At 35.7% G+C, this 9,571-nt stretch overlaps 2 protein-coding genes across 4 annotated transcripts; both read right to left on the bottom strand.

Moving 5' to 3' along the window:
• Positions 1-2,640: 2,640 nt before the first annotated feature.
• LOC132061953 (benzoate carboxyl methyltransferase-like) lies at positions 2,641-4,565 on the bottom strand. The gene is made up of 3 exons (XM_059454625.1): positions 4,323-4,565; positions 3,504-3,722; positions 2,641-2,946 (listed from the first exon to the last, which is right to left on the bottom strand). The coding sequence occupies exons 1-3, from the start codon at positions 4,563-4,565 to the stop codon at positions 2,641-2,643; spliced, it is 768 nt and encodes a 255-aa protein (XP_059310608.1).
• A 1,427-nt stretch (positions 4,566-5,992) lies between these two features.
• Positions 5,993-9,298, bottom strand: LOC132063515 (pentatricopeptide repeat-containing protein ELI1, chloroplastic). Of its 3 annotated transcripts, XM_059456082.1 has the most exons (3): positions 9,110-9,298; positions 7,049-8,203; positions 5,993-6,967 (listed from the first exon to the last, which is right to left on the bottom strand). In XM_059456082.1, exons 2-3 carry the CDS (start codon positions 8,094-8,096, stop codon positions 6,210-6,212), a joined length of 1,806 nt encoding a protein of 601 aa, XP_059312065.1. In that variant the 5' UTR covers positions 8,097-8,203; positions 9,110-9,298; the 3' UTR covers positions 5,993-6,209. The 3 variants fall into 3 exon arrangements, with proteins under 3 accessions (XP_059312065.1, XP_059312064.1, XP_059312063.1); XM_059456081.1 differs by having other exon boundaries at positions 5,993-8,254; positions 9,110-9,297; XM_059456080.1 differs by having other exon boundaries at positions 5,993-8,203; positions 9,110-9,297.
• Positions 9,299-9,571: the final 273 nt, after the last annotated feature.

Here is a 9,571-nt window from a genome sequence, read left to right as displayed (position 1 = left end):
TCAAACTTGAAAAATTGGTTTTATGAAGGAGTGATTTATTTCAAAGTGGGTGTTATTGGGGATATTTTGAGGAGTCTCAAAAGAATTTGGAAAAGATTAAAGGTGGTTTTGCATAAAATTTCAGATTTGAGCTTGAGGTAAAAGATGATCATTTCAGATTTGAGCTTGAGGTTGAAGATAAACACTTCAGATTTTTAACTTTTACTATAAAAAAGACAACGTCTATGCATAGACCATTGAACTACTATTAGCAGAAGACATTCATTAAAAGTAAAATAAATGGGTAACGGTTATGCATAGACCCAACGAGAAATACATTCACCGCCGATTATGCCTTCATGACTATCTTGTACCGCTTTGTCTGTCTCATGTCTTTACCACAAAGAGGCCATTACCCATCAAATCCTATCAATACCTTTTGGCCTTCTCAAGAATTGGAAACTGATAATAGTTGAAACTAGTTAATAAGGTTCTTTGGGACAGGAGAATGGGGTCCTCAAAAGAGCTATGTTACTACACTTGCATACTCTACTAATAAGTCAGTTACATGTTATTAGAATCTACAACCTAACATTTGCTTTTGCAACCAAAAAAGACTTTTTTTTTTTTAATAAGAAGTGAACTAATTTTCTATTATAAAACTTAAATTTGTTACTAAACAATATGTGAGTTATCACAATGAAATTAGTGAAATAACACTATAATAATCTAAAATAATGATAATTAATGAGTAGTGTTAATAATGTGTTGAAGAAAAAGTTATGATGATCATAGCTATATGTAACAACTTGGAATTGGTGACATAATTATATGTGAACATCACATATTTTTCTTAGACATCTATATTGAAATTGATGACATAATTACATATAATCAATGTGAAATGCTCTCGTCTTTATTGCAGTAGGCGAAATAATTATGCGACCAACTTGTAATGTTTAGATTAATAGTGAACGACTTGTATTCTTTCATTGATATAGTATTTATATCGATGATGACGTTACCATTTTGTTAATATTCATTTAAATGCCAACAACGATACATTTCAAGAATTAATTCATCAATTTTTAAGATAATTTCATCTAAACCTTAGGTTGCTTGCAAAACTCGTAGTCGCTTCTGCATTGGCATCAGGATATGCTAGTTTAACACTATGTGTTATGTGCATGTTTAATTATACGTATAGCTTCTTAGTCATACACTGTACGTATGTCAACTTATTTGCATATGTGATTCACATCTTTACATGTGGTTTGAGCCGATGAGTTCAGTGTGAGCTATGACTTTGGTGTCAATGGTTGTATTCTCACTTGATATGTCGTTGGAGCTGATGAGCCATCACTTGGGATTAAATGAAGTCATTATTTTCCTGATTACACAAGATTAAATGACAGTCATTATTTTCTTAATCAATACAATTAACTTTATAGTTGTTGTTGGTCTTGACCTTTACTCTCCAGACATTGTCATCTACCTATGTAAACAGGTTGAGATTTCTCTTGTGAGCACATAGAAATAATTCCTCTACATTGCTCTAATAGTTCGTTACAGTTTTGTTTTTTGACAATTTTATTTGTGCAAACTCCAAACTTCCAGCCATGATTATCATCTATTTATGTATACAGGTTGAGATTTCTCTTGTCAACACATAGAAAATACGTTCTCTTCTTTTCTCTAATAGTTCGTTACAATTCTATTTTCTGGGCAATTTTGTTTGTGCACACTCCAAACTTCAAGCCACGAGTGCATGTGCTTAGGTATTTCCGTGGAACCTTGGGGAGCAATCAGTCTAAATGATTTGCACCATAATTGGGCTGAAATCGCTTTTAAGGCAGTGGCTTGTCGACGCAGCGTTAATCCGATAAGTTGTTTTTCTGTTTCACTTGTTCTTGGTCAATATTGTTAGATTTTTCCTAACAGTAGTGTAGACATCGAAATTTTGTGGTGTCTACAAGTTGAGCCCAATATGTGTTAGGATTTCTTGGAAACTACTCTACCCTAAACTCTAGATTAAGCCAATATAAAGGACACATATTCACTTAAAGAGGCATCTCAGATATCCCATAAACTCATGGGTATTCAAGAAGAGGTCAATGTGGCTGGATATTTCTTGACACCAATACTTCAAGAAGATCCACAATATCCTTTCATGGAGATCAAATACATCCCAAGAAAGTTCACATATCCAAATCCAAATCATCCTACGTTCGAGAAATAAGCTACTAACAGCCCTCAAATTATGGAGAAATATTAGGAGAGAAGAATCAAGGGAGTAAACAAATCTTTTACCCGCAATATTCATCAATAAAATCTCTGTTTCTTCATACTTTGTTTGTGGTTGTAATTTATTTCCGAATATTGAAGTTTGTTGCAAACAAGTAGAAACTCATAAATTTCAAATCTTGAATCCGTTTATATATACAATAACTGACTAACATTTTCATAAAGTCACTTCTTTGAAGATTTTCTCATCTTGGCCTCTTACATTTATTTATTTTTCTATTACATTATTACTGGATAAGAGGAGGGAATATAGACAAGAAGAAATAAACTCACACCTATTATATGAAAAACTTCTACTAATACCACTAGATTATAAGCTTCTTACTTCCTCGTCAAAGCAAAAACATGACTCAAGAACTAGCTATTTGCTTTGGTCAAACGCCTTGCGACATGTTTTTCATACCTTTCAAATAGTTCATCCAAAATCGACGTACCAAAATGATTTGCAAGCATAGGCCCTGAGAAAGCTCTTACGCTATTTGTGATAATTGTGTGACTATTGCTAAAATCACAATCATTATCGTTGTCGGCAGTGCCATCCCAATTGACTTCAAAAATTTCTAGCTTTTCAAGATTGAAGGATCCTTCTGCTTGAATAATGGTCACTACTTCTTCCTTGTATGGAAAATATGTTGGGAAATTAAAAGAATCAACCTTAGCCTCCTACACAAGCCCCTAAAATCTCATGAAATTAATGGCACAATATTAGCAGTAGCAATGTGAAAGAATACGAGAAGGCAACTTAAATTTTTTAAGGTAATGAGTGGACTGAATTGTGAAATTGTAAATCCTTTTGGAAAACCCTTAGACAACCTATAACGGATAGTGTATTTACTAACACCTTCTCAAACGTGTAACTTGGTTCTAAGGTTTACACCCCCCCCCCCCCCCCGCGGGGACCATAATTTTCCCTTTTTTTCTTCCTTAAACCTTTAAAAAACAAAAAACAAAAAACAAAAAAAAAATTAAGCAAGTGAGCCGAAGCGAGAGGTTGACGAAACTTGATGAGTTGAATTGATACGAGACGCACGTGCCTCGAATTTAAGCATCGAACCCCCAAAAAAAAAAAAAGAGTCCACGACTCGAAACCGTGACTTTATAGGTCGCGCACAAAACAACTTTCAGGCCCCAAACCTCCCTCTTCAAGCATCCAACCAAAAACATAACATAAATGATAAATGTCAAAACTCTATGATTTTATGAGTTAGAACTTTACTTACCTCAGTTGCCATTTGCAACAGTATTTCAGCCAGCATTGCTAAGATTTCAATGGCGTCTTTGATAAAGGGATTTGGTGTACTTCTGCCAAGATATGCTAATATCATAACCCCACCAGGTTTAATTTCTTGGCCTCTAAACCTTAGAAAATTGAAAAAGTCCTCTTGGAATTGCTTCAAATATGCTTCAAAAACATCACGAGGACTCGACTTCGCAAATATCTGTTGCTATTTGCTACAAGTTTCACCTGTCATTTTTTTTTTTTATTCTTACAAGTTTCATCTATTGCTATATAATAGAAGAACTAAATCAATATCCGTAAGAAACACATATAAAAAGAAAAGGTGTATATAGGTAAAATAGATACTATTCCTCTTCGTGATTTGGTTTCCTTTAGAAGATCTTTCCATTAATTTGGTAGAAACTTGTTAGGCTCATCCAGATCTCACACGATTTGCGTGTTTAGACTAAGTATCATTACATAAATCACGAGTAAGATTATCCAAAGGATCTACTAAAATAGAACGAATTGTGCATGTAAACAAAACATGAATAACGCTAATAGAAAATCTATAAAGGGATTAAAGAATTAAAAGAAAGCATGATTAGCATTATTATTCATTAGTAACTCATATAATAATTTCCTTATTATGAATCTCTACACAAATAATTTCTGCATAATCCATCAACCAATCTGACTCCTAAGAGTCTCACAAGTGATAACACATTCCAAAGGACGCAAGTGAAAAAAGAAAAAAGAAAAATAAAGGGAAGAACAAATTGGCCCATAGGAAGGGTTTTGGGTTCCTCATAAATGTTACCTCAAAAGACTGGAGTAAATGCTCAGAATGTGCCAAATCCTGTTCTTGGTTGTAGAAACACTTACAAACTTGCCATGTGAGGTGAACGTAAATTTCCAGCAACTTATTTGGATGCCAGTGGCCAAAAGGGTTGCTGAGTTTGGTGTAACTAGAATCTGGAGGAACAAACTGCCTCAAAATCACAATTTTAGAAGATGTTAAACTCTTGCAAATACTAAATAGTTCAGGCACTTGTTGCCCCATTAGCTCTAGTAGCTAGCCGAAACATCGATCCCTATTCCCTACTAACCCATCTTTAGATGTTCCGACCCTACACACCTTGTAACAACCATGAGGTGTGGCTCACTGGTCAACAACACCATATTATGGCCATTTAAAACTACAATCTTCCTTCTAGTTTCCTTATTCCCCAGGCAAAAAGTGGAACATGGATGTCTTAGAACCAATATATCATTATCTAGCTAATGGATCTTTCAGTTCTAATACTCTACCTGAGAGCTATCTGTCTTTAGTAACTTTCCTACTGTATAATGGAACACTTTTGAATCAATTTACAAAGACAATATTGAGAGAAATATGATTTATTTATTTCCAGATGAAATGAAAAGTTATGTCATTAGAAAAATATTTCTCATTTCTAATTACAGACAGGCGACATGATATGCAGTAGTGGAGAGATGAAGTGGGGAAAATTTTGAAAGGCAGAGTCATTGAAACGCTTGTTTCTTCCATATGTTGCACCCTAGTGCACTGGAAAATATGATAAGATAGCAGCTGATTTACCATCAGTATATTGACAAAGGGGCTATGGATGAAATCTACAAAATTTCTGTACATAACCTCAATGAAAGAACGTGGCCAAGCATTACTCACCAGTTTTGCAGCTTTCCAGTGAAGCAGATAATGCTCAAAGTGTCCTTAAAGTTGTTGCATCTTCCACAGACTGGTATTTCAAGCACTTAGCACTAGTCTTACTAAGATCTGGGAAGAGATGGTGATGAAACCTCACCTTCGGCTCTTTCGTTGGAGCTTATAGCCAAACATTAGTCAGTTTCAACTATATAAGCTCCTGGTTGAGCATAACACTGTATGAGGATGTCATCAAGCTACGAGAGGCACCGTGGTGCAATGCAATTCTTGGAAAGCTCTGTACATCATACTCCATAAACAGCAGGTTAAGTACCATAACTCTCTTTCCAGTTTCCACATATACCAGCTATAAATCAATAGGAGGCATTCATCTAATTAACAAGAAAAATGACTGATCCTTGTTATAAAATGGGACAAGAAAATAAGAGAATAATATATCGGGGGATTCCAATAACAAATGACTACTCCTAAAGGCACTTATTTGAAAATAAATTAGCTAGTAAAGACTCAACAAAATGCAATAGAAATTTCAAAGAAACGTGACAATTAATTCGGGAGAGACAAAAGGCACTAGCTTAAGTAATTTAGGCAGAAGAAGGCATATAAACAGGTAGCCATAAGTCGAATCACTCAATCTCACGTGGAACAATATTCAAAGAAGAAAAATTCTCAAACTCCTTTACTACAAAGATGGTGGTAAGATAAACAATTAGAACAATTATCCACAAAAAGATGGGAGAGGATGACTTGCATGTCTACAAATTACTCAGAATAAGTGAAATTGAACAGATAATAGAGACTTTGTATCCATATTGACGCTTTCATTAAAATAAGAGGAATGATGAAAGGTTCTCCTCTTTTTCCCATTCTTCAATTATGTTACAACACAAACAGAAGCCAAATACTTCCCAAAAGGTGAAAAGGAAATTTGCATCCAAAACAGCAAAAGAAATTTACAAAACCAAAAAAGAGAGCTTTACAGGAAACCTGCCCCTTTGTTAATATAAGCTAATAATTCTACCAGAAATCACCACAAGAACATGAACCATCCACAAAATGATGAAAGCGATTCCGGTCCCTCACAATGATTTTACGTCCTGTGATTTTTGAAATGAGCTTGGTGACAGCATGACAATCTGGACAAACACGTAGATTCTTGACAATCTTGATTGTAGTTCCTGCCTGAGTACTAATTAGCCCATAAGCAATGGCTAACCTTTCACTATGAACAGCAAGTGATTTCTGCTTCTCAACTTCCCCAAGATTATGCAAGACTATATCAGTCTGCGGCAAGTGACCATGAGCCTCGAGCCACTTGTTCATCTGCTCCAGCATTCTGTAGATTTCTTTGCTTTTAGGATGCTTCATGTCACCCGCAAGGAACTCATGCACTTTATGATTTACCTCAATGGAACTACAACCAGGTTCCTTGTCAACCCCGCTTCTCTTCATCAATGCCCTAACCTTTGCCACCTCATCCCAATTGCCAGCAGCAGCATATATATTGGATAGCAGAACATAAGTTCCTGAAGTAGCAAGATCCTGTTCGACTAGGAACTCCATAATTTTCTCTGCAAGCCTTATGTCCCCATGAATCCTACAAGCAGTTAGTAATGTTCCCCATAAAATATGATCAGAATCAATCTTCATTCTTTTAACAAATTCATAAGCTTCTTCTAGCTGTCCAGCTCGTCCAAGAAGATTCACCATGCAACCATAGTGTTCAATCTTTGGCTCAATCCGATACTTCTCCATTAAGTGAAAATAATCCCACCCTTCAGAGACCAATCCGGCATTAGCACACGCACTTAAAATGCCAATAAATGTTATATCAGTAGGATGGAGACCCAACTTACACATCTCATTGAACAGCTGCAAAGCTTCAAGGCTAAATCCGTGCATTGCATATCCTACAATCATCGAATTCCACGTTATGACATCCTTATCTCTCATCTGATCAAACACCATTCTTGCATCCTCTAAACTCCCAGACTTGCTATACATGTCAATGAAAGCAGTACCTACATGTTTATTTACTTGAATTCTGTTACTTTTCACATAAGCATGAATCCACCGACCTGATTCCAGTACTCCCATTTGCGCACAAGCAGAAAGAGCTGCCACCACAGTTACTTCATTAGGTTTCACTTTTGACAGTAACATCTGCCTAAAAAGAACCAAAGCTTCATTAGGCCTGCCATGTTGGCTATACCCATCAATCATGGCATTCCAACAAACAACATCCCTGCCTTCCATCCCATCAAACAACACTTTTGCTTCTTGGATATGCCCATTCTTTGCATATCCAGTAATCATTGCTGTCAAAGACACCAAAGACCTTTCGGGCATAGTGTCAAAGAGCTTGCGAGCTGAGACAATATCACTGCCTCTTGCATAGCCATCCACAAGAGCAGTTCGAACGTATGTGTCAGATTCATACCCCAGTTTTAAGGCTTGAGAATGAAGGGCTTTCCCTGATTCAAGTGGGCAAGTTTTAAGGATGGAAGAAAACGTAAATGCATTAGGCTCAATATTTTGAGTTAGCATTTGGATATATAAGACAAAGGCTTGTTCATAGAGATCATTTATCACATGATTATGGATAATGGCGGTGTAAGAGAACACAGTTGGATTCTGAACACGCTTAAAGACAGAAACAGAGTGTTTGAGGTGTCCAAGGGAAGAGTATGATTGTTGGAGCCTAAAATTCAAGACTGGGTCACTCTCCAGGCCATGGCGAATAAGAAATGCATGAATCTGTACAAGCTGCCTGATGCTTTTTGATTTCTCTATCAAGAATGTAAGTCTGTCTGGAGATGGGGTATGGCTGTAATTGGTGGTGGTACTAGTAGCGTATAGTGGTGGGTTGGAGAAAAGGGAAGTTCCAGACATGATTTCAGCCATTGCATGGCCAAAGCTTTGTTTAGGAACTCTTTCAACACTTTAATTTGTCCAAGATCCAGGGGGCACTCAATAACTTAAGAGAACGCAAAAGGCATCTGGTCAAGCACCTGCTCCACCATCAACAATAAGCACATTACTATAAGGAAGACTTTGAACAGCTGCAAGAAAGTTGGGAACAGTAATAAAATAAAATAAAATAAAAGAGCATATATTTTGATTGAACTCTTTTACATCGTGGGGATTGCTTCAAGCCATTAAAAAGGTCGATATAGAAATTAAGTGCACTTCAAGTATTGCTGGATGCACAATTTCAAACCATTGCCTATAGTTACCCAGAATCATATAGAAAAAGAGCCAATTCACTAAGGAATTTCTTCCAAGTATAATATTAATAGAAGCAAGGGAAAACTTCTTTGTTGATTCCAGTAGACTTGTTAATGTATCTAACTTTTCGTCTTAAGGCTGACAGGATCTGTTAAATATACAACTATAATGGCACTTTTAGTTCTGCATAGTTATTCCTAGATTGCAATAGAAAAGAGGAAAATCAAAACATATTAAGACCAAAGATAGTAGTAAACTGATGCAGTACCAACAACTCTTAACCTGGTAAAACAAATTTCTCAGAATTGGAAAAAACACTGGTAATAAATGAGCAACCACAAAATCTCTGTTTTAGTGATTCCAATATCGCCTATGATGTATGTACTACAATTTAACCTAATGCTTGAATTATACTTAAACTAATATAGTGTCCTCAGTCACCATATTTTAGCAAATCCATATTACCAGAGTATAGAAGTAAGCACATAAACAGAGAGCAAGTAATAACATAGCTCTAAGCAGTATTAAAGTAAGCCGTCCAAGCAAAGCTATTTCTTTTTAAGTTGAATGTGCATTTTGATACTATAGCCAGTAAGAATAAAATAAAGATGTCATACAGTATTCCAAACACAATCAAAAAAAAAAAAAATTTAAAAAATAATGAAAAGGAAAAGCTCGACAACTCTCACCACTAAACCAGCAACAATGAAATATGTCCAGTGATTCTTGTCAGTCCAATCCCACCAGAAGTCCTGAAAAATGTAGCCTCAAACTGAGCTAATTTATTTATTATAAAAAATTAAAAAAAAGTAGCAAGTAGTATGTTTCTTTATCTATTGGCATTCCTTAGTTAAAGCAAAAGGTTTCATAAGATAATCCGTTATCATGTTTAGTTGTCAACAAAATATGATGGTAATAGTATCAAACACTATTCACAGCTATCCCCGCAAACGACGTCGTAGTAGTAATATTCTCTTAGGACCCCTTTCCAAATATCTAGAAAGTGGGGGAATATCACCCCATTGGTTTTAAACGAATTTTGAATGAGTGTAAATTCTACGTACTAACATTATAAAAGAGATAATAGTCAAAATACCCCCCAACGTTTGACCAAAATGCCAACTACACACCGAACCTCATGGGTCCTATTA

The sequence above is a fragment of the Lycium ferocissimum genome, chromosome 7 (assembly GCF_029784015.1).
Source record: "Lycium ferocissimum isolate CSIRO_LF1 chromosome 7, AGI_CSIRO_Lferr_CH_V1, whole genome shotgun sequence".
Classification (NCBI taxonomy): domain Eukaryota; kingdom Viridiplantae; phylum Streptophyta; class Magnoliopsida; order Solanales; family Solanaceae; genus Lycium; species Lycium ferocissimum.
The sequence above is the reverse complement of the archived record's forward strand: the minus strand, read 5'-3'. Positions and strand labels throughout refer to the sequence as shown.

Excerpts from the sequence above, each read along its gene's own strand:
- LOC132061953 (XM_059454625.1), bottom strand. The coding sequence starts at position 4,565 with ATGGGGCAACAAGTGCCTGAACTATTTAGTATTTGCAAGAGTTTAACA. Across the intron at positions 3,723-4,322 it reads ATTTACTCCAGTCTTTTGAG|ATATTTGCGAAGTCGAGTCC; the intron begins GTAACATTTATG and ends AAATAGCAACAG. Across the intron at positions 2,947-3,503 it reads TGTTGCAAATGGCAACTGAG|GAGGCTAAGGTTGATTCTTT; the intron begins GTAAGTAAAGTT and ends GGGCTTGTGTAG.
- LOC132063515 (XM_059456081.1), bottom strand. The coding sequence starts at position 8,096 with ATGGCTGAAATCATGTCTGGAACTTCCCTTTTCTCCAACCCACCACTA.